The sequence below is a fragment of the Rissa tridactyla genome, chromosome 2 (genome assembly GCF_028500815.1).
Source record: "Rissa tridactyla isolate bRisTri1 chromosome 2, bRisTri1.patW.cur.20221130, whole genome shotgun sequence".
NCBI classification, from domain to species: domain Eukaryota; kingdom Metazoa; phylum Chordata; class Aves; order Charadriiformes; family Laridae; genus Rissa; species Rissa tridactyla.
This window is the reverse complement of record NC_071467.1, coordinates 61,481,512-61,507,489: the sequence shown is the minus strand read 5'-3', so window position 1 is coordinate 61,507,489 and position 25,978 is coordinate 61,481,512. Positions and strand designations below refer to the sequence as shown.

At 36.8% G+C, this 25,978-nt stretch overlaps 1 protein-coding gene across 1 annotated transcript in view; it reads right to left on the bottom strand.

Moving 5' to 3' along the window:
• Positions 1-25,978, bottom strand: part of DOK6 (docking protein 6) — a 251,558-nt gene that overhangs the window by 94,166 nt on the left and 131,414 nt on the right. Inside the window, exon 4 of the mRNA XM_054191773.1 lies at positions 8,201-8,320. Coding sequence (XP_054047748.1) covers positions 8,201-8,320 — 120 coding nt within the window. The remainder of the gene's footprint in view (positions 1-8,200; positions 8,321-25,978) is intronic.

Sequence of the window (25,978 nt, the reverse complement as noted above, 5' to 3'; positions counted from 1 at the left end):
AAATATGTTAGAAATGTATGTGTGTGTGAATAAAGTAGCAAAAGTTTGGCTGAGGAATTAATGGAAGCATGGAACTGCTGGGTGAGCAGTAGGAATTTTTGTTCTGCATAGCTATAAGTAAACTTGTCATCCCCAGTGTTATTCTGTTTCAGTCAATTTCATTTTGTCCTATTAATGGCTCCCCAATTGATTCATTCAGTCTCATAGCAATCCAACCTCTTCTCCCAGGCTCTAGTTCTCATTAATCACACTAATGGGTGTTAGCCCTAAAAGTTTCATTTTATGACTAAGGTCCCAAGTGTGAAACTCCCAATGTTTTATAAAAGCCTTCTGACACACAGCGCAAATAGATTAGCAGGTGCTGCTGAGATCACTGCAAAGAATTTCCCCTAACCCTCAGAGGAATGCAGTGGGCACAGATCTAACCTAACCCCTACGGAAGTAAATGGGAAGAGTTACATGGGAGTATGGGCCAATGACTGCATTGGGAAGGGAATGGTGGAGAACAAGGTAATTTATAATTTGCAATGGAATTGTATATTTTTTTTTTATATATATATATATGTATATATGCCCTTTTTCAGTATTCATATGTCTTTGTGATGGTCATGCAAAAATGCCTAGGAGCTTCGCAGGTGTGCTTTTATCATATATTAGACTCCAGTTTCACATTGCCATACTGTTACTTCCCTCCTCTATTTGAAAGAAAGATAAAGATGACTGACCAGCCGGTTCTCTCCACCTCCCCTTTACATTACATGAAACCACACAATGTGTTTATGGCGGAATGGGGCTACTATATGAGAATGGAAATCTTTCCTTTTCCCTGTCTTCACTGACATCGCCTCAGACAGCAGAGAAAATTGAAAGATGCAATTATTTTCTGAAGTAAACATTAAACTGTTGTGCTGAAGGCACAGAATATTTCAAATTGTTCTAGAAGTTACCAGGATACTCATGAAATGCTCAACTTCTCTGAAGTGTTTGAGGATCTTATTGCATGAAGGGTATTCAGGACACATGGTGTCCTCAAACTGTCAAGTGACATTTGCTGACTTTGCCTGGGAGGTCAGCATCTAAGGTGAGGTGTCATGGATTAAAGAAAGTATGTCTGATTAAACTGAACATCCTCTGCAGGGCAAAATGTTGAACCCTTGGAACTTACTCAAACTGGCAAGAGAAACATATGTGTGCAAACATATGTGCTGGAGAAGATTGAGGATGCACAGATTTGCATTTGAAACAAAAACTAATACTTCTGAGCAGTGGAAGACTGAGGATATTGAAAGGTGTGGACACTACTAAATGATTTTAAGAATTAAAATGCAGCGTCCAATTTTTCCATTTCTGAAAATATTTGAACATGTATCTAGGTAATGGTAATACAATCATTCAGTTTTTAGAGGCAAGTTTTGCCCTTGGACTCATCCAGGCAAGAACAAATATTCAGAGGCTAGACTGGGATGTGGGATGTGGGAATCCCAGCTGAATTCTGTCACCAGATCTTCTGAATCACATTGAATAGGATATTTAGCTTCCCTGTGGGTCAGTGACTCTCTGCATATGAGTGGGATGAGATAGTAACAGTCCATGGGGTAGTTAAGATTAAGTAAATAGAAGTAAATGCTACCCTGTTGGACAAGACACGGCTGCGAGTGAGCAGGTGCCATTCCTCAGCATTCAGCATCATTATTCTCCTCCCTCCTCTAAAATTGGTGAGAGCAAAGTTCGGGGAGTGGGGGAGCCAGAATGAGAAAAAAATGCTGATATATTGCCTCACTTATTCCATTCTTTTCTGTGTAACTGCTCTTTCCCATCTCCTTGAATAAGCAGAGCAATGCTTCATCATACACTTTGCGCATACAAAGGTGTTTAGTATTTGGGTTTTGGCAAGAATATGACCTTTAATAACGTTTTCCAGAGCACAGGAGCATAAGAGTCTTTGTTAAAATGAGCATATTGACTGAGATGGAGACTTGGCAGCAACTCTGAAATGCTCTCAGTCTTCCAGCTCAAAGTCCAGCTGTACGGGGGACGCAAAATGACTGTGAGACCAGCAATTCTAGTTCTGCCATTTTAGCACTGGATTCTTTTGCCTAAATCACCACAGTTGGAAAACTGATCAGATAATATTGCAGACTTGCAATCCAGATTTGTTTCATTTCAGCTTTAATGTGAGGGATAAAGTACTTACGGAAGGAGGCAGTCAGGTTGGTGGGATCTATACAAGAAGAGGCTTCAAAAGCAAACATTCAGTTTCTATCTGGGAGAAACTCCTTTGCCACCTATGAGACTTCTGCTGCTGACCTTCTGTAGCTAATTTTCAGGTGGAAAGAGAGCTCTACGTCTTGAAGACACAGCAGTTTGTGTTTGTTCATGTGTCAGGTCTATTAGAATGTTTCTTCTCCTGCCTTATGCAGTGAGGAACCAGGAGTTCAGAATTAATTTTATCGCTTTACTTATAATTATTCTGCTTTGCTTCCATTAAAATGTATGGAAATGCTTATTAAAATCTCAGTGAAAATATAAAGGCTACCATAAATTAATTATTTTAAATTGTTTCCCTGATAAGTAGCAAGGTAGAGAAAAATCTGAAAACTCACTGTATTAACCATCCATTAAAAATGTAAACACCCTTCTTTTCTGAATAAAGCTGTGTCTGGTTTATTAAAAAACAAACAAACAAACAAAAAAAAAAACAACCAAACACCAAAAAGTATAAAAATGGATTAAGGATAACAGAAAATAAATAAAAACACGTAAAATGCTTTTATGTAATAAATCACAAACAGGGATTCTACAGACCCTAGAAAATGCCCTAAAACAAGTCAGCTCTGTGAACGTAATTACAAAGTCTCTATGCTTTGGCTGTAGTTTGTAATCTTAATATGCAACATAAAGAAATAACTCATAATCCTCTTCTGAGGATTCAAGGACATTGCTCATTATGAAATGCTACATTTTTACTCACAGAAATTAATGATTTTCTTGCAATTAAAACCCAGGAAGCACGACTGCAGTATTATGGAATCTTTTTAAATAAAAAGGAAGGTAAAACAAATGTTATAAAAAAGGGCAAAAACTTTACAAAGGAAGCAATTTTATGAGATATTAATTTAAATATTTGGCAGTGAGGAAGAGTAAAAAATCTATTATCTTTCAAACTTTTCCAGACTTCGAAAATCAAAATTAGCTTTATAATGTATTAAAAACAAAAGCCAAAGCACCAGCACACATAATAGAAAAGTATCATATTGACACCACAGGCATGACATCTAACAATGAATGAGCTACAGCAGCAAAAGGTGGAACAGGCCTTTTCTTCAGCTTAAAAATTTGCATTTTTACATTTGCCTATTTTCTTCATTGTTTACAACAGTTTTACAAGAAAAAATTAATGGAATATGATTTAGTACAAGTATTCTGTTATTTTAGTGTTATAATTTAGTATTCAAAATAGATAGGAATAGAGTCTTCAGCACCTGCACTTAAAGAGTGAATTTACTAGCACTGTCTACATATAATGCTTTTTTAACCAATATTGTCTTGAATATTCTGGTTTCTTTTTCACATAAAGATAGTCTGTCACTGTATACTGTCCATTGGGATGACTTCTTTGTAATTATTTCCTTTTTATAAAGAATGAAAACACAGTGACACACTGGAAACAGCGATATTTTGAAAAAAAATCATGAGCACGGACAAATTCTACATATGATGACAGCTAGGCAGGTAAAGATACACTAAAAAAGAGATTTATTTTTGTTGTTATGCTTTAGGGTGGACTACAAATGCTTCCAAATGCATCAACAGATGGAAAGGAAGTTTCCAATTCTTCCAAATTAAGACAGCACTCTACATTCATGATTTCTTTCCCTAGCAGCAGCTTGAGAAACCTAAGTAATACGAAATGTGGGTGTATGTATCACATGATATTGCTTAGAAGACTGCATGTCAACAGTGTTGTCAGATCCAGCTGAGTCCAGATTTTCTTTCTTGGAGTTATAACTGTGTGTTATTATCATATCATTGTATATACAGTTCCACTGGCATTATACTAAATTAGTTATCTGAATAGGATCATGTAGTATTTACTGCTTTTGACTTAATACTGTATTTTCATTCTTCATCAAATAATCTAAATGGACATTCACAAACAGTAAGAGACTGTGTTTGGTGTGAAAAAAACAGAAACAGGGTTGCTGCTATAAGCGTGAGGAACACAAACAAATCACTTAGATTTGCAGGAGAGAGAAGGTAAAATGGTTGGAGAGTAACAGAAGCTTCATTTCAAACCTCGCTTTTATTGGAATCTGTGTATCATTGCAAACTAAGCAGCCATTAGTTGTGAGCCTTAAGTATAAAACCAAAACCACCCAAGGGTCATTTTCCACAGTGGAGTTTACACAGTAAGACTTGCGGTAATACTTTGTGAAAGCAATAATAGAGATGAAATCCAGTGAGAAGCTTTCTGTTACTGATGTGCTGTGCACAAGAATTGCTTAAGTGTCTTCTCTATTCTTCTTACAAGACTCAATAGCCAGAGGTCTCTGCTGTAAGCAGAGCAGATCTATAGTTTGGCTGTTTTAGCTGTCACCACTGCAGAATTGCTTGGTGCCGAAGGGTCAAGCAACAGTGGAACCAATAAAACAGATCTCACTGGCGCTTACTGAACAACTCAGAACTATAAAAGAACGTCTCTTTCAGCTAGTTGCACTACCATAAATTTTTATCCTGCTATGATAGAAGTGCCTCATAGATGCATGGCCTTTTAGCCATGACATTTGCACACCAAAGAGCAACTTTGCCAGCCTCTGGAACAAACTGTTTTGCAAACCATATTGTTGCATTTGTGTCACAGAGAATCAGGTGTCTTCCCTGCTGAAATCGGAAGCTCAACCCAGGAGAACCACAAGAGTGAGAGCGGGAGGATAAACAGGCTCAGATGTAACAAAAAGACGTGTAAGGCACACACACATATTCCTTGCCAAGTATTTTCTGAAATGTGAGTCCTTGGGTAAAAAAACCACAAGTAGAGCATAGCAATGAGCTTTTGTGGTCCCAGGGCATATACAATAAAAACTAAGAAAATTATTACAAATGTTGCAAAGTGAAGGTACTGGTGATGGTGGTCATATACAGGGACTAAACCAGAAACCTACATAACAGAAAACTTACCGTTTTTTCACGAGATAGACAATTTACTTGACCCTTTCAGTGAGTAACCTTACAAGTACATGAAATACATCATGCAAATGTCATTTAAAGAATGGCAAGCAGGTGGAAAGATTAAGAACATATCGTATTAAAAATATTATTGCTAGGAAAATGTGAAGCAGCACATGAAAAAACCCACACCCTTATTAGGCTAGTTCTTTTATGGTCAAGGAAGTATATAAAATTTTAAACATTTCAGAAAATCTTTAGGGCAAAATAACCGTTTGAAAAAAGACAGTGGAAAGAGATGGGATTAATGTTTAATACACCTGTTCTTTTGGGATTAATAATGTCGTATCATAGAGATATCAACAGTATAACACCCTACTGAATTGCTTTTAGCTCTTAAAATGTAAAAAACCAAAAATAATCTAAAACTGCAAAACCACTGGCACTGTAGTCTTTATGACAACGCAATCTGCGGTCTTGCTCAGATACTAAGAGACACCTTTTGTTCAGTGACCTGAAAGAAAGGCCTCCTGTGATTCAGGCAACAGAACCTGAATGAAACCTGATGCTGAGGCTTTACGATTCTATTCTCACAACTCTGTTTCAAGTAAATATTAGTACATCTACTAACTCAAGAGGAATTCTATGAAGTTGACATACGTGCAATATGTTTTGAAATAATGACATTCAAAGGTACTACACCAGTGTACAGTTTTTATTTAACACACACCCAAAAAAAAATGACACAGCTGCCATTTTCACAATGAGCAAGAATTTAGACATTTAATACATATAGTCACTTTTCATGGATTTCAAATTGGAAAATTAATTTTGACCTTTCAGTTTCAGGTCAACAAAAGCTCTTTTAAAAGGTTTTTTTTACATATCTTTTGAACTATAATTATTGTTAGTGTGCCTTTAAAATCTACAATATGGGGAAAACATGCAAGAAAATAAATTTAAAATTTGAATTTTTTATCAGAGCTCACAAAATGATTCCACCCTCCAATTAGGCACTGTCTCCATAAAACTGGCATGGGGGAAATGGTACTGCCAAGTTTGCTAAATAAGATAACTAGTATAAACTGAAGTCAGCGTTACTGACGCTGGAATTTCCAGGAAATTCCCAGGAATCTGCTGGAGAAATTTCAGTGCAACTGCAGGTTCTTACAGCACAGCAAAATGAACAAAATGCTAGATTTCATACCAATAGTAACAATCTCTGTACTCTCCCCTCCTTCCAAGTTCATTAACAGACCCTCCAAACCGGAATTTGCTTTGCTTCTGAACAAGACAACTAAGGAGAGAACTCTGAATTTCAAACACGCTCATTAAAATGCAGAGTTGTGCATCAAGGGGACGAGGGAAGGAGGCTGATAGGTATCAAAATTACTTGTCTGAGATACTGTAACTAATGATTTAGCAGACCATGATCGTCAAATATTGGATTATACCTACCCAGCCACTTGGTTTAAAAGAATACGGCTAATGATACCTTCCACACATTCTTATTCACGTGATTTGTACAAAAAATACATGCTTTGCCTCTTTGTTTCCTTTCGTTTATTTACTTAGAACAACAAAGATGGCAATTATATTCATATATACTGGTTAGTAGCACTGCAATTAATTTCTGGACTAAAGCGATTGAATCAAGACTAGTTCACACAACAGAACTAGGAGGTCATGTGTGTATAACTGGATCTCTTTCAACAACAAACTGAAATGCAATATTTGCCATCTATGTCTGAAAGCTGCTGGACAGTACATGAATTCACTGCAGAAAGGGAGTAGAGGAATTCAAGCTATTTTTCTGCTCACATCACAGGCTTTTGACAAGATTTATTTCCCTTTGCATTTGTGAAGAAACTCCACTTGCTCACATAGTTCTTTCTTCAATAGCATGCATATGAGTTTTACACCTATAGCTTATAAGCACGCAGCAGACAGGAAGCTTTGAGTGGTGTCTGATCATTATCACTGTCCTACAACGTTGATAGCTCTCCTTCTGTTAAGTAGTTTGAGACTACAAATTAAATCCTGTGTCTCATAGCGGGCAAATAACTTCACAAACATTTGAACTTCTTTTGAATTGCGTTTGAACATGTCTTGCTTTTGAACAAAATATCTTGAAGATTTCTGTGTACTTCATGTTACTACGTTCAGAGATGTCTGGACTCTCCGATGAAATTAATACAACATAATCAATATAGTGCTATTCATTCTATAATTTAATTACGTAATTTTGTTTATAATGATAGTTGGCTTGATATTTTATGACCATTGAGGCAGTTTGTTTTATTACTTTGTTAAAAGCTATTGGATTTTATAAAAGCATCGAGACAGTAATAATCATTGAGTGCTGTAATTTAGGGAGGAATAAATGAGCACATTTTGAGTTGCCCTCATGTTCATTAATAGGAATTAAATGACACGATAATCACAGATTTTCTTTTGTTATTGCATGTTCCATCCACTAGCATCCTTCCTGTGCATGCATCTTATCTAAATTTCTGTTCCAAATAGCCTTTATATGAAGACTTACAAGCTCAGGCTTAGTGCTTACTAGCATCTGTCATTGCCCTTTTCACCTGTATTTCACAGCTTAGATGACCTTGACTTCATTATTCAAGACAGGTATAAGTTTAAGGCAAATATGTGTTTGGCAGTCCAAAGCGGTGTTGATACGTTCATCACTGTCTCTTAAAGGCCGTGGAACAACAGCTGCTGTTTTATTCCTCTGCACAGAGGCCATTGTTTCCAGAACCAGAAAGGTCATAGTCATAATTTCCCATGACAGGAAAATGCAAACACATTGGACACATGAAGTCACTCTTTGTATGCTATTTGCTATGGAATTTAATCATCTTTATTTGTAGAAAAAATAGGAATGAGCCTCAAAACCACACCCAAATGTTTAGTTAGTAGTGACGTGCTCCTAGCTAATAGTAAAAATCCTCACAACAAACACAATCAAAGACAACACCGGACATCACCCAAGAAATGATCTAGAAGCAGTTACAAAGTTACTCACCATTTTGTTCTCTCTGGACTCCAGCTGCAAGCAAATCCGGTTCCCCAAGACTTATATCATTGAGCCTGGTTCCTAGACACTCCATGCAAAGATGTTTGCACCATTCCTCTGCCTCAAGCTCTGGAAAAATAGAAAAAAAATGTGAGTGTTAATGTTTTACTCAAAATCGGGTGAAGTTAAATCAATACCTTCTTACTGACCAGCTTTATGACAGTATGTTTGTGCTGAAACATGAGTTATTACCTGAGTTAAAGTTCCACATCTGTTTCTTTGCCTTGATTTATAAACTTCTAAAGGGGTTTAGACTATCAGGACTGCATCTCCCATTTTGAAATTTGGGGGTAGGAGGTGCAGTTAACAAAAAAGAGAAAAGACTAGTGAGTTTTCAAGGCATTATCTTTCTAGTAGGCCTTCTTGAAAGATAAAATTCAATACAGAAGAACGTTAGATACAATATCTGAAATATTCTTTACTGCTCTTTAGGTGAATCTGAACTATTAAAAAACTTTCTGATCTAAAGGTTCTAGAGTATCTTTTCTAGAAGCAAAGGAAAAAAAAACACTAATAAAAAGGTCGTCAAATACAAAACTTCCTTCTCTGCTGTACTGAACGGCTATGCCTGTCAAGTTAGCCTGAATAATTAATTTCTTCAGTTCTGTTCCCCTTCTTTTGGTCTTATAGAAGTTTGGGCATTAGTTGGAACATTTGTATGGAAATTCAAAGCCTCCTAGTCCTTTTTGAATCCTCCATTGCCTCCCATTCACACACACCTGAGAGCTCCCTATCTGCTAGTCCACAAGATATAAACTCCCCAAGGCACAAACCCCCAAGATACCACAACAGCCCTTCCTCCACTCCCAGCCTCATCATATCCACTTCCCAAATTTAACATCACAAAATCTCTGGCATTGGTCAAACAAGTAACGTCTCAAGTTGGCTTTCACACGGTGTGAAACCACAACTAATAAAAATCATATAACTAGGCCAGCTGTCTTTCATTACAGAGTGGGCTTCACCTTAGGGAGACTTTCTGGAGAGCAGGCTTGGCACCAGGCGCACGCTGAGCATCCATTGTCACAGTCAGTCTATATCTGATCATCTTTAGGAGTGGGTGACTCCAGTCATCTAGAAATGTCTCTATTAAACTGCCACAATTTTTCATTCCTATTTTTGGGGACATCTGGATTGTCACTGCTGTGACAATCTCTCCAATGCGTTGCTGAAATTCAGAGAGATAGAAAAGGACTGTGTGCAAGCCCTGAAGCATCTAGTGATGATGACTCATTGTAATTAGTGAAAATTTATATCCGAGGAAAATCTTTCTGTGCCTAATTGTTACAGTCCTAAAATCCTTGCCTGGTTAGGCATAGATCTCAAGTGACAGAAACATTTGCTGGACAAAAAAGGGAGACAGGCATGAAATTTTAGGTCTCCAAGAACCTTTGGATACCCTCCTTTGTTCAGGGCCCTGAATAATCCAGGAATAGATTGCTCCTGTTATATTAGCTATCAGCTGACTGAGTTCCCAGGCAGACAGCTCAAATGACAGAGCCTGGTTTGGGATTTTTGAGAGCCAAACATGGCTGCTGTCACAGGGACACAAACTATTTCGGGGGCTTGTCCAGAGCACTGTAAGCAAAGGGGTTTCCCTTATCCCTTCCTGATTTTTTGCAGTCTTTGTCTCAGAGCACAGATCCTCAAAGTTGGTCGTCTCATAACATCCTCAGCTTCTGGTGGTGAGAGACAGAACTTTCTGTCGGCAACATCCAGATGACATTTAACTTTGCATGTGAGAAGAAAATATTGAGGTAACAGCATACTGTTCCCTAACACTTCTACAGATACAGCCGCCTTGATGGAAGTAAGGAGAGAACAGTATCTCTGGACAGCAATAAAAACTTAGGGCTTTTAAAAGGAATAGGATTAATTTGTTTAAAAGACTACCTCGAAAATTCATCTTCTGCTTACGCATGAAGAAATTTCCCTCCTGTTTTCCCTTACTCTCCTTCAGCCTTTGCTATTTCCTTGGATATTCGTTGAACCAGTGCCATGCCTATAAATCATACCTTCCCATGTAGAGGGCTTCATGTCAAGGAGATGACAGAAGTGGACCACAGGACATGCTGCCATATTCTGGCAGCGTGCAGAGGGGATGTGGGGGGCAGCACACCAGCATATGGGTAAGCCAAGCCCCCCCAGGGAGAGTTCCCACTGAGTCTCCCAACATCTGCTTCCAGCTCCAGTTAAACGCAGGGGAATCAGTGCAGAAAGGCTGATAGCACAAAGGTGAAGTGCAAATATAGTCTAGTGCTCCCATGTTTCCTTCCCATCCCCCTCGCCATTTCTTTTCTGCCTAAACCATATTGCAGAACAATATATATGCTGACAGAATGCATAGCTCTATATAAAGCCTGTAATTTTTCCTGGAGCGTGGTCAGGATATAACATTTTACATATTTTACAAAATCTGCATTTTATTACTTTCTTTCACTGTGCCCGCACCCAGGCTGAAAGGGTACATTCTGGAAATGCAGAATGAGATGATGGTAAACAAACACTAAACTAACCTTTCTAATTTTACAAATTTCTAAGGAGAAAGGAAAACATATTGGCATTACCATAAATCCAGCTTAATTTAACATCAATATATATTCAAAACAGGACTCATATAAAAGCAACAAGTTCTATTTATATGCATTCTCTCATCACATTTCCAGCAGATTTTTGGGAAACAAACAAACAAACAAACAAACAAAAGCATTGTCTTAGGAAGCTGTTTCTTGTAAGCGTCTTTGTTTTTGTCTCCTCAGTCCACTTGCCTCTCTCTATTACAGGAACATCTAGATCTTGAAAGTTTGGATCCAGAAACTGCCTTTCAGTGTGTTTGACTCTGGCAGTGTAATTTAAGCTGCTGCTTCTTCACTGCCAGACACTGGTGATTAGACCCAGATTAGACCCTTCTCCAACCGCCACACAGAAGGAACTTATCGTACCGTGAGCATTATAAGATCATGGCTGTATTTTGCAAAGTGTAGGCTGTAACATGCATTGTATTACCATATAACTCAAGCTTTGTATCTTACAAAAACGATGGACTTAATACCGCAGAAAATATAGTTTCAATGCAGAGCTGAAATATCTTCCCACAGAACTGTGAGGATTTGTGTCTGCTGTCAGAAACATCAACATTATCTACAAATGTGTTTGTAAGGTCAAGGGTATGGGGGGTACTGTGCGAGTTAGTTTTACCTAATGCATCCTAATAGGTATTTCTTACTTGCAAGGGATTGTCTGCAACCTTTTCCTTGACAGACATGTGAAATCTTCTTTAGAAGCAGGTGAATTACCTTTCAAAGCTAAAGCCATATTTCTCCTTTCATTATGTGCAGTTCACCATTCTTTTGTAAAAGGTCTATAGAATGCTTTGTGTTTCTGGATAAAAAATTAAGTATTACTTATGATTTTTAAAATTTATTTATTATTTTTATTTATATATGTTTATACACATTTATTTTCTATATTTATATATATTATTAATTTTTAGTACATATATGCATCAGTCACAGTAGCAATCTTTAAAAATGACAGCTACCACGTCACAAAACACAGATACCACTGTTACTTCTTTATTTTGATTATATGAGTATGTTGGAACAGATGAAATATTACAGCGGAACCAAAGCCATGAAAAACTGTCAGCAAAATTCTTCTCTTTAATGCATGTAGATTAGATTTATTGGTGGTAAATGCTGAGTTTTTAGTTGTAACTGGTACTTGTCATTGAAAAATTTAGTTTCCTTTTAAGATAACTGAATTCTTGGACTGAATGATAAATTGTAAAGCATGCTTTCACAGCTATAAATAAAATCCAAATACTCGCGTTTTCATCTTTACTGTTATTTGATTATAAAATGCTGCTATACAAATGTCATGAGGTGAGATAAAATACAAAGAGATGGGAGATCTTAATTAGGCACTGTTTACTGCATAAAAAATATTCTGGGGAACAAATCTGTAAAATTGTTATCTGAAAACACACACCTTATTATTACCAATATTTCCCTGCAGTTCACCTGAGCTTCTACGTCATGCCTGAGGTTGTATGTCATTCCTAATTCGGTTCCCAGGTGATTAGACTGGTGCTGTACCTGTTCCAACCACTGATGTTGTGTATTGTAAATAGATAAGACCACAGGATGATAAACCGGTTTGGGGACATAATAATGATGATGAAGTAATATTGGTAAATGGTGTTAGAATTATAAATCTGTAACAGTGAAAGAGCTCTTCTGCTACTTCCAGTTTAAAACAGTTCATGCTACACAACATATTCTACAGGGAGGAAGTGGGGGGACAGAGATAGAGATAGAGATGCGAGGACATATTTCACTTCACTGTCCTCAGAGATCCTCTAGATCTCTAAGGCTAGAGGTGGGATTGTTTTCAGACCCCTAACTTGGGAAGCATTTTGTGTGTGGACTAAAGCCAATCCCTTCTGAAGCCTGAAAACTTCACATTCTTTCACGTTTACCTCCGGTGTTCACACGGCACAATCCTACAGGCACCTTTCCTCACCCACCGACACAAGCTGCCAGCACAGTCGACTGCCACCAGCCTGAGATAAAGCCCCAAAGAGGTGACCACTCCTACTCAGTTCAGCCTTTGCCTCCTTGAGTAAGGCCCTCTCCTGCAAGGCAGCGCTCTCCATTCCAGGAGATCCCTTCCATCACCAGCAGCAGCAAATTATTGCATTTGTAAAAAAATGGATCAATTTATATGCAACTCTTAAAGTTGCATATAACAAATTGCATAATAACAGAGATGAGGAAGTTTGTCTTTTCCTCTTCTCATGCAGCCCACACAAAGTGATGTGACCAAGGATTTAAGTTGGAAATAACATGTATGCAATATTAGAGGGGGATAACAAACACTGTCCTTGTGCAAATCCAGAAACCGCATTTACTTTTTGAGCTTTCCCTAATGTCAAACCATATAAACCTAAAATGTTACCTTCTTCATTTCTGAAACATTTTTATGTATTTTCTGCACAAACTGTTTGACTCTTCTTCCCTCTAAACTACTTCTGTAAGAGGCCCAAGCCCAAATGAATATTCTTACTCTTCCTGTTTGGATCAGTGGGACCTGATATTCTCTACCAAGAAAAAGATAGAGAGATGGTGCAGAAAAGCCACATGTGCCTGTTTATCTCTCCTAAAAATCACCTAGCCTTAATTAGAAGTTAATAGGAAAAAAAAAAAATCATAGCATCCCTATGGGACTCATGTGCTACTGCACTTCGCTACATACAATATATGCAGCAAATTAATTTCTTTTTTTTTTCACTGGCAAATAACACTATTGCCTGCAAGCACATAATTTCTTCTCAAAATCAATAACACCTTAAAAAAATCTCTATTCTTTATCAGGATATATATAATCCTTTGATGATTCAAACATAATTTTATTTTATAAACATTTAAAAGATGTTATCCAACAGTGTCTCCACTACATAGGGCACTTTTACTAGAGCACATTGCACACACTCAAGCACACATACAAATGCAAAGCAATGGGGCTATTTCTTGTCATTGCTTGGAGGATAGTGCTTATTTTGTGTAATAACATGTGTTACTGATTGACACTGGATATGCATGAATTAAGCAAATTTTTTGTTAGACGATAGATGGGAAGCAATGAAGGGGACATAAGTTCTATTTAGTGTAAAAGAACAGAAAGTCTGTATGTAGACTAAAACTTGCCTTCAATTAGATAGCAACAAAGGCAGTGGGCTGCAACTCTGAAAGAAACTTGCTTATTAAAATGATTTTTTATTGATCAATTATATTTGAAGATATTTTATGAGATATGGGACTCATATATAGAATTTTTGCTTGTGTTTCAAGTAATATTACCTCTAAGGAAACTTTTTAAAATTCTCCTTGAACTCTGATTTTTGAATCTTTCACCTGGAGTAGAGTGTCCTGTTATCACATAAGTGTAAATCTCTGACCCGAAAGAGCAAAGGAAAAGTCACGAAGGAAAACCTCATATACTGTTAAATTTTATGAATTTACTGAAAATGCTCTATATTCAGGCTGTGACAAAATATTTTAAAGGAAATCTGACAATACTCTTTGGAAAAAAAAAAGTCAGTGACTCAAGTTCCTAAAAAATTTCGTGTTATTGTCACTTTTTTCTTTTAATACCGTGAGACCCTTAAATTTTAACTATCTCCAGCTATTAAAATGTATGCATATTTTTGAATATACCATCAGTTTAATGACACACCCACCTTTCTCTGCACAAACAGAGAATTATAATTTTTTTTTGCTTAAGAAAACATCGAATAATGCAGCAGTCAAGCTAAATAAATAATTACAGAATAGGAACACATCCTGTAACTTTACCTGTTGGTATATATTGCTAATGCACTTTTTTAACTGAGGGAAGATATAGTCTAAGTACTATACCAAAAGAAACTTTTATTTTCACATCATTTGCTATTTTAAACTTGTGTTGGCATAAGGGTAGTGCAGTTAATTACAATAATTACCAAAAGGCATTTATTAGCTATAATAAAATTAAAACTGATGCTCCTGCCAAAAATCATCCACGCTTATCTGGGGATTCTGCAAGACACATCACAAACAGGGTTCTGATAATTTTAATTTGGGCATGTACCTGTGTTTGCAATGTATCCCTGTAGTTATCGAGGTATATGAAAACTGACATTTTCCTGACAATACCCTCTTCATTTCTGCAAGTCTGATCAAAAGCGTCAGCTTGAATAACCGGCACTCAGCTACCAGACCATGTACTATCCTGTCTATAACATAAACACGTACAATGTTATGTGAATCCTTTTGAAGGCAATAACAGTATTCAAAAAGATTTATCATATTGATGTTACTGTCCATTAAACTATTTCCCTAAGGTAAACTTTAGTTGCACATAATATCTACTCTTACCTACGTTGCTCCTCCTGTCCACTGTAAAACTGCAGTTAAAGAGCACCCTTCACTCAAATTCTAAAATAAATGCCCCAAGACACTGACTAGCAGTCCACAAACAAAGTTAAAGCAGTAGGTAAACAAAGTTTTCCATCTGAAATGCTGCTGAGAATGTAATTTTCATGCAGAAACAAAACTTACTTGACTTGTTTAAAAAATGGAGAATGTATGGGAAAATGAAGAAAAATAGAAATAGTTAATCTACAAGAAAGTTATTTTCTTTGCTCAATGCTAGTGCTGAAGTAACTACAGGACATAGATATTTTTCCTCTTTTTTTTTTTTTTTTTTGGCTGATTTCTGCTATTAAAAAAAGCAAATATCACTTTACTCAGTGATTAGTCCTACAGAAATGAATGATGCCATTTTGGGAAGAAAATGCTATTTAGTGGATAAATAAGTCCATGAAGGTAGATTTATAGGTATCCTTCACGCTGGGGACTAGTGACTCTCATAATACCACAAATGTTTATGAAGCATTAGTATGTCCAACAGATCAACAGTGCGCTGACAGAGCATCATTACTCAAAAATATCCCTAGCAAACTTTCACTCTCAGTTCCAACCTTCTTTCAAGTGTCACGTAATAATTATGAAAACCTGCCTGAACATAGAAGAAACAGTTACAGTTTGTCTGAAACTAATGGGACAGTTACAAGAATCTGGCTTGGGAATTAGTTCCCCAGGATTGTCAGTCCATACTTGTTTCAACAATTATTAACGTTAAATGACAATGGCATGAAAGTAAAGTAACCTCAGGCAGCTTGTCTGTAGTGGGAATGATATAAACACTATCAGTCAAGTGTCCAAAAAGGTATGTCACCAGTAACATAACACACAGAGGATGCTATCACATCAACTTATGCAGCTACCCCATGACTGGCAGTCAGCAATAGCATTTGTCTGGCTTAAAACTTTATAATATTTCAGATTTAGTCAACTCCAACAATACTTTTATTCTTTTTTAAAAGTTATAGGTCCTTTTCTTGAATGCATGGAAATGGAAAATTAAGTAACTTCTGTGTCAATCTAAAGTATGCCTCTCTCCCATTGTGAAATGTTTAATTTATGGTCTAGTGAGAGGATCCATACCCAAATAAAGTAGTACAAATCCTAAGGTTAATTTCACTTCTTTTTGTTAGATGTTAATATTCAGTCATTGAAATATTGATAGATCTTGCCACTTGAGGATCAGGAATACTGTTAAATAAGGTAAAGAATTCTAAAAGCATTATTTTCATACACAAAATCAAGGTGATAAGGGCTAGTTTCAATACATGGGAGAAAAAATATGAACCATTGTCACTATATGCTTCATTGCTCTTATGCCTTTGACAACATGACTTTCACTCCAGCCATCTGAATATCTTCTGTATTAAATCAGCGGGAGCAGCACGACCAGCAGACGAGGAAGTCATTGGAATCTCCCCTTCTTCCTTTCTTTGGCTAAACATGTCTGACTGAAGCAAGACTTCCAGCTCTGAATACCTAGATTTATTAAACATTGTCCCCTTTTGGCTTTGGCACTGTTTGTTAGTGTTGCCTCCTCCTGATGTTGCAAAGGCTCTAGGAAACCTTTCCTGCAAAATGCTATATGCCACTTTTCAAAATAACAAACCTCCTGAAAGAATATTTTTCTTTTCTTTCTGTGCTTCCATTGCCCAAGAAACACAGCATTTTCCCCAAATCCTAAAACTAGTGTTGTAAAGTTGTGAATCGTTGCTACTATTAGAATTAACAATCAGGATTTTTTGTCATTGGAATTGTAAAGAAACTGGTTCAAAGCAATTGCAGACAACTTCTGGCTGAATTCATCTGTAAGATCGCAACACCGTGGTATGTGTTCTATTTGATTTTCAGTTGCATAAAATTTTGCTCTCAGACAGAACTAAGTATTAGCTAGAGATGACTCTGTGTGTCTTTTGCTTTATTCTTGGTGGATTTAAATGTGGTAGTGCTGCAAAAAGAAAAAAAAAACAACCCTTAAAAGTTGCATAGTCTAGAGTTAGTACCTAAGGAGATATAATGAGAAATGTCTTTCTCAAATTTCATATATACAGAATTGAAACCCAAAGGGATTCTTTTTTATTATAAATTCTTCTCATTTCTTACTCTCATTTTACACTTTCTTGTATCTTTTATTCTCAGCATTAAATGGGTCCCTACATTTGATGCACCTAAATTTTATTTCAATTAAAAAAAATGTTTTATTCTTTCACAGACCTTCTTTGAATGTCTATGAAAACAGATGGTTATCAGGCAAAATCTCCTGTTAAGTATTAGTCTCCTAAAATAAAATTGTATCTAAGTTATGCCATTTTAGATTCCTGGATTTTGATATACACCACTGATATCTCTACCAACATGATCTTAAGTAAGAGACACATATGGCTGCCTGAGAACAGGAAGTCTGCTTAAAGCTGAAACTCAGAATCCCAACTTTCATTAAGTAAATAGGATTTTTTCTTCTTTTTTTTTTTTTTAATTTATTTATCTCAGTGGAACATTTGTAAGATTCAGCTCAGCAAAACTACGTCCTCTGCTGAACCAGGAAAACAGCAAATAGATCCAACTTCAATTATGTGTCATTTTCCTCCAAGAAAATCAGAATAAGTCTTGATGAATGCAATCTTACAGAACATACCACGATTAAATCATTTGAAACTTCAAGAACTCTTTGCTGAATGATGGCTTAAGGCCATGTTAACTGGAGACTGACTGATGAAAGATTGTTTTATTTCAAATCTTTCACCCTTATTTAAGGGTAAACAACTCATCCTAAAAGTATAAAGAATGTTTAAATTTAATATTTTGAACCATACAATGTGGGAACTGCACAGAAAGGTTAGGACCGTGGTCTGTAAATCAGGGATGCTGATTACAGTGAAAAACAGTATCTGAAGTTGTAATTTATGCATGCTGGTGATCAGTTGCCCACTTACAGCTTCCTTGCGAACTGATTTATAAACAGTACTAGAGGGCAGGGGATTAGACATCCTTTCCTTTATTGAAGGGTTGGATTCATACACTAGCAAAAACCAGTCTCCTTCTGTGCTCCTTACGTGGATTCTAGGCAAAAGTCCTCTTTGGGATCTCTCATGACCTAACCTAAATTCAAACCCAGGTTCTCCCTGTCTGATAGCTTTTAATGGAAAAAAAAAACAAGCTGGAAAACCAATTATAAACAGAAATGGGTTATTAATAGTAGTGATGAGAAAATTGATCACTGTCATTTAAAAGGAGTTATCTTGTGCCATCAGTGCACATTCAACAAATGGGCAAAAAAATACAATATATACGCTATCATATGTTTTTCTTTATTTTCTGCATTAATTCTTTTAAATGAAGAAATGGCAAACTTCAATGTTACTTTTCCTTCTGCCTGGAAACTGAGGCCCACTCGTAGCTCTGTTGCCTTAAAAAATGCAAAAAAGCCCCCCAAAACGCTCTTGATTTTGTGAAGTGGGTGGGTAACCAGGGGTTTATTGTCTTACTCATAAACAAATGAATTTGACATCAGGGTTTTTTTTTCTGGATGACAGTGTTACACTGAGACAATAATAGCAGCCAGATCACAAAAAGCAACTAAATGCATAATCCTCTCCTTTTTACTGTGTCAACTAAGGGCAGGCAGACGTTTATTATTCTTTATATTTTCATAATAAACCCTAGATTATGCCTTTGTATAGAATCTTTATAACTTCTAAAACTAATGAATAAGGTTCCATGACTGAAACAAGTACTGTAATATAGCAGATTGAAGCATGAATGAAAGAAATTTGTTAATAAAACGACAGCGAAATTCTGGAAAAGTAGTGCTTTACTGAGCTAGAAAGAGAAAATCTTTTCCTTTTATATCAGAAAAGTTGGCATCTCCTTTTACTCCCGTGATTTAATCCCTCTTGAAGCCCAAGGTCTGTATTGACAAATACATTATAATGCTTATAAGTACAAATAAAATTTGAATGAAAATTTTTAGATATACGCTACTTAGAGTTACAAATTTGTAGTTCTTCTTCAAGACATCCATTAAAGACTATTTGTTCAGAATTCATAATAATCTTCATCAGCATATATATGAATTTTTTACATGCTGGCATCTATTCGATTCACAAAGACGACTAAAACTATAGTTGTGGCAACCTTACAAAATTAACATGATTCAAAACTTCATAATTCATGGGCTACCACCACTTTCTTAATTTAGCATGCATACAGATGCAAACTGCCTATAAAGTAGTTTGACATAATCACATGCAGAAACATACAATTCTTCCAGCTCCTTTGTGCTCACATTTTGTAGTACTACCTGATCGTAGTTTTTAAGAATAAACCCTTAGAAATTAAGATGTTAAGCCTTTTCACTTAGATTGTGGTCTTACGCTATTAATTTTTGTTATACTTATGTCTACATTTTAACCAAAATGGTAATTTTTGATAGGATACGAATCCCAGGAAATCTCCAAATATCAAGAAATGCATAGCAGGGCATTGCATTTGAAGGACTAATTAATGACACAGGATTCTTAGAATTTCTTTTCAGTTGGTTCTTAACCACAATAAACTTCAGTCTATTTCTATAGATAAATAATAAACAGTTCTTAGCAAAAAGTGTAACTGTCAATGTGAAATGTCATATGCAAAGAAAACCAATTATACTCAGCCCATGCTGTAACTGTCATTAGACAAACACAACGTGGAGAAGTCACATATCTGAGAAACACCAGTTTGTACTTTATCGCTGATGAGTAACAGCAGCAAGGATGGCATTTATTAAGGGGGGGGTGCTACTGTACCTAGTGACATGCTGGGAGCACCGCTTCCTGAATCACACAGATGTCATGGATGTTGTACTACGCTTGGAAAAGAGTCACTAAGCAAAAAAATTTTGAAATTACATTGGCTTTTTGAGTTTCCTGCATTATTTCATTTCCCTTCGCTAAAAAGAATAGAGGAGATCAATGTCAGACACCTTATTTAACTCACTTCTCATTTTTTCAGTAAGGTGACTGTATACTATGGCAAAGTTTAGGCTAACCTCCTTGCACACTCAAGCAAAGCTACCACAGTATGATCACAGATGTTTAGAATATAAAGCAGAAGCTGCACAGTAAGATATTTTGTCATTCCTACTGGATTAATGTTTATAGGAACATACCTACCCAAACCTGTCTTTCCTACATAGGTTAGCTTAATTATCTAGAGGCTTGTCCGTTAGCACATTCAAATGTTCTTTCATTTTACATTTATGAGCCATATTAATTTTATATGCCCACAGCAAATTCTCTAATTTGATTATTTCAATTGCTAGACCCAGTCAAAATTATCTGTAACACAATCTGGGCAGAAAAAAACAGCTGTAATATCAAATTCATGTTTTATTTATGGAATATAAACTTCACTTACAGGATTGATTTATTTTTTCCTCTTGAAATTGAAATGAAATGCTATGCTACTGAGAGATTTGGCCAATGAAGAACTTCAAAGAAATAGACAAATTCATACTGTCACTGAGCCAGTACCACTTTTTGAAATGGAGTTGAGTGTTTGAGTTTCCTACAGCAGTCCAAACAGCTGTCTTTGGGGGACACTTTACGAAGTATTTCCCATTTGTCGAAACAGAGATAATATGTATTAGTGAGGCACTGTTCTTATTTAGAAGATGATTAAACGATCACCTTGCTGACAGACTTGGTTCTTTTTTCCACTTCACTAATTCTAAGTCTACTTAATTTGACCAACAGGCCTACTGTTTTCTCCTAAATTGGGGATTATTTTTAACTATGTCTAGTTTAGAAACAAATGATGCTTCATAATAGATTATTTTTTTATGTTTTCAATACTAGAAAAATAATAATACTGTGCCTGTATTTTATCTTTAGAACTACACACATTTTTAAGGAAAGGCTTCATTTAGAAAACAAACATGCCGGCTAATCACTGCTACTCAATAAGGCCTAATAAGAGTTACTAGTAATTTTACACTGCTGCAGTTTAAAAAAAAATCAGTGTAAAATTAAGTCCAAATACAGACACAAACATGGAAAAACTAAGAAATGTCCCACATTTTCAAAATGTAAAGCTTTCCAGAAAGTAAGTGGATCTAGATTTCCATCATTTAAAATCAGATATAAAAAATATAAAATAATATAATTAATAATATAAAATATATAACAATATAAAATAATATAAGAATATAAAATTTCCATATTTTTATATAAAATTTTCAGAACAGTCAGTATTTCACTGGAGGGAGAACATGAACATATTTTCCATCATTAACACCTTACTTGTCTTATTTGCACATTAATACACTATTTTCTAAGTAAGTTTCAAAACAAATTAAAATTAAAACCAAATTTAAGTATATGACTTTAAAAACTAAAATGCAAATTCAGAAGACCTGTGCAGTCAACAGCTCCCTTCTATTGTTTTTTCCATTGAATAACTTCAGTTTTAACCCCAGATTAACTTGCAAGGCAGATTTAGTAGCAGTTGGAATTGCCTAAAGCAAAACTTTAAAAGCAGCCATGCCTTAGGAGACAAATCGGAAACAAGAAAGCTTTTCTAGAGGTAATATGGAAAAGACTGAATTGCAATTAATGTCATATTGATTTGAAGAAGAGCAGCATACTTTAGGCCACTTTTAAAACCACACTACTTTAAAACTACATTAAGAGGAGCACTGATTATGACTGATAAAGCCTTTTTTAAAATAACTTCTTTGGACGTCTGAAGCACAATTTGTTTCTTCGCCTTACAGTAAATTTTCTTATTTGAAATAAAAAAAAAAAAAAGGAAAGGATTTAGTGCAAGATCTTCAGAGAATTTAAGGCTGACTATCCCAAACTGACAGAGGAACTACTCACACAGTAAAATTCATTCAGGAAGACATTCTTATTTATTATCTGGGGAAAAGACTGAGTCCTCTCTTTGAGAGAATTAATGCTGACTTGCTTGGAACTTCATCCCAGGGTCACCAATTACTGTAAACAGGGGAATCTCAGACACCTGGGAATACACTGTTTAGAAAGTGAAATCTCTGTAATTGGCGTATTTTTGATTCATTTGCATACATACCTGTAATCTGGGAATATAAAAGAAACTGTTACATGTTTGTAACTGGAACCTTATTTTTGGAGATTAATGAACTATTCTAGTTAAATCTCCAAAACCAGGGGCCACTCTCAGTAATGCGAGACTAGTCTCAGGAAATATAGTCTTGATAAGACTACTGCTAAAACCAATGCTATAACCACTGGGAAGGAGCTGATATTTTAAGACAACCACGGTACTGTATAAAATTCAGAAAAGGACCGGATATTTCTCCAGATAGTAAGAACACAAGAGATTGTTTTGTGTGCTACTCTCAGAGGTTATGAAGCCATAATTATTTACTGGAAAGCTTCTTGTACTTTTTTGAAGGGAGCACATTTTCTGTTTTTGCTTGGAGGACATAAATTATAGATGTGGTAGTCTTTTCAAATACACAGGAAAAGCGAGCATTTGAATTAATGAAATTTAGAGCTACTTCTAACCAAAACTTATTTACTTATGTTCTTAAAAGTTAAATGATAGCTTAATATGTTTTCCCATGAAATAATGCCAAAGAGATTAAAAAACCTAAATGGGCTGTGAGAACATATTAAGTAACTTTGCTCTGCAGGTATGGAAGCTGCAACAGCTCTAGAAAATCTCACAAGAACATGTAGTCACAATTCACATAAAACTTTATCTTTGTCTATCACTAGATATCTGTAGTCTCATACATGGTTCAGTCTTAAGACCTGCTTTAGTTCTCATGGCTAGCCAACAGCAAAATGCAAATTTATAAGCTTTACCAATCACTCTGACTGTAGATGCCACTTTGATTGTTAAGTAGCCCACTGGGGTTTTAATGCTGATAACAACATTCATATTGGCAGTGGACTTCAAGAAATCTCTCAAAATTACATGAAGATAGGTGGACAATGAACACGATATATTTATCCTTGTGTTGTTTTTTTTGTTTTTTCTAATGTGCACAACTTTACCCCAAATTTTCATGCCTAGACATGTACATGAAGTAGAATATCCCATGCTGAATACATGGCTAAGTACACTTCAGTAGCACACAAAACTTTCTCTGCTCATTTACACATGCTATTCTTCTCAGCTTGCCTTCAGTCAGTGACAAAAATGTTTCAAAAGGCTTGAAAGAGTTAACCTGCTAACAGTCCCATATACCTTACACACTGTAAGTAGCCAAATGTAATGCAAGCTGAACAGTGACAGAGAATGAAAAATAGATTGGGTGTTTCAGGTTTGGAGCAGTAAATTATCATGTTATTCATTGAATTCTCCCCAGGCTCAGCCAGCCATACATCATCTGTCAATACTCCAAATTCAATCTATAAATTTATGTCATGATTTTTGTGCTGTCACTAAGTGTATGCTATTCTCAGGAGAGGTCAGGAACTGCAGAAGGCACGTAATTTTACAGTGTTGATACATATTCACAAATCCCAGGAGAGCTGACCTACATACCATGTAGATGAGCAGAAGCCTTTTTATCTCAGGTGATACCTGTCTTCCAGCATTAGCAAACTTGTGGAGGGCAGGCGGGGTATGACACCAATCCCAAAGGGAAAGGAAGTAGAAATATGCCCAAACACAATAGCTATGAGTTAAGCAATGGTATCTTCTATTATTGTTACAGAAAGTTTTTAAGTGGGGAAAAAACAATGGAAAAAAGGAAACATCTAGAAGTTCACCAGCTATGTACTTCTCTGTGCTGTCTTATTAGTACCAAGTCAGTAACATCCCAAAACTTCGCAGAAGGGCAGACTGAAAGGATTAGGTGTTTGAGTGATAGATAATCAAAGTAAATAGATGTGCTTAAAACCCAAGGGCCTTAATACTACTAGCTCCAATAATACAAAACTAAAAAATGAAAGAAGAGACACAAAGTAAGTGATAAACAGTTACACAGGGTTATCTTAAAGTTGCTTATTTGCTAACATTTCCATGATGCATCAGTATTTCTTTTTATATGTATTGGGTTTACATGGCAAGGTTTTAGTAGTGAGGGGTGTTGCAAGGGTGGTTTCTGTGAGAAGACATCAGAAAGTGGTCCAATGCTGAACAGAGACAGTTTCAGCTGGCTCCAAGACAGACCTTCCGCTGGCCAAAGCTAAGCTTATCAGTGAGGTTTGCAGCACTTCTCTGAAAACATGTTTAAAATACAGTAAAAACGCTCAGCAGCAGTGTCTGATAGGGAGGAGTGCGGAAAAAATGTGTCAGAAACAACCCTAGAGACACCAAGGCCAGAGAAGAAGGAGGCCGAGGAGGTGCTTCAAGTGCTGGAGCAGAGAATCCCCTTGCAGCCCCTGGAAAAGACCGTGGCGGCACAGGTTGTCCCCCTGCAGTCTGTGGATGGCCATGGTGGATCAGATATGCATACTGCAGACCATGGAGAACCCCACACCGCAGCAAGTGGACATGCCCTGAAGGAAGCTGCAGCCAGGAAGAGCCCACACTGGAGCAGGTTCCCGGCAGGAGCTGCAGCCCTGGAGAGGAGCCCACACTGGAGCAGGTTTTCTGGCAGGACCCGTGACCCCGTGTGGGATGTACGCTGGAGCAGTCTCTTCCTGAAGGACTGCACCCTGTGGGAAGGATGGGAAGGATCCACATTGGAGAACTTTGTGAAGGACTGTCTCCCGTGGGAAGGACCCCCCACTGGAGCAGGGGAAGAACATAAGTAGGAGGGAACGGCAAAGAAAAAAATGTTATGAACTGACTGCAACCTCCGTTCCCCATCCTCCTGCGCCACTCAGGGGAAGAAGCTAGAAGAACTGTGAGTGAAGCTGAGCCTGGGAAGAAGTAGGGGGAAGGTGTTTTTAGTTTTGTTTTTTATTTCTCACTATCCTACTCTGTTATTAATTGGCAATAAATTAAACTAATCGTCCCCACGTCTGCTTTTCTTGTTTCAGTAAGTGATGAGTGATCTCGCGGTGCTTATCTTGACCCACGAGCTTTTAATTGCATTTTCTCCCCCTGTCCTGTCGAGAAGGGGGAGTGAGAGAGCAGCCTGGTGGGAATCTGGTGGCCAGCCAACGTCAACCCACTACAACATAACTACATGTTCTGTGGGTCCTAGACAAGAATGTTGAAAATAGAGGTAGCGCAGATTTATTTTACCTAACAACACGTTCCGAAAATTGCCATTGAACATGCCCTGCCTCCTCGCAGGTCTAGCATCATGTTTACTGGTAAGAGCAGGTGATCAGGTTTCTATTTTGACTCTATTGCAAACCAAATGTGAAGTACGGGAAATTTGCAGAGACATGATGCCTTCCTAACTTAAAGCTACACGTTTTACAGACTAGAGCTGGCCTGCAGCAGGTTGACTTGCAGCCAAGACTAGTTGTATCTAGACATGAAGACATAACCAAAAAAACATTCTTTATTAACTCTCCCCTTCATCAGGCAATGAAAAATACAATCCTTTGTAGATTAAACATCTTAACATGGTGCTAACATTTCTGTAAGGTTTCAAGGGAAAAATCTCAAGGCAGTGATGATTTGCTCCAAAGGGTTTTATCCTTAGACTTTGGGATTTAGGTTGGGACTTTCCTGACTAAATGCAGAGCCATTGAGACCTAAATGCACCGTCAGAAATCCACCCACCTCTCCGCCTGTCTGCCTGGCAGGCTGCTGAAGAATCCACAACTTCAGCATCAAGGGCAGTTGTATCAGGTTAATGGGGGTCAGAAGCCTAGAAGCCTGGGGA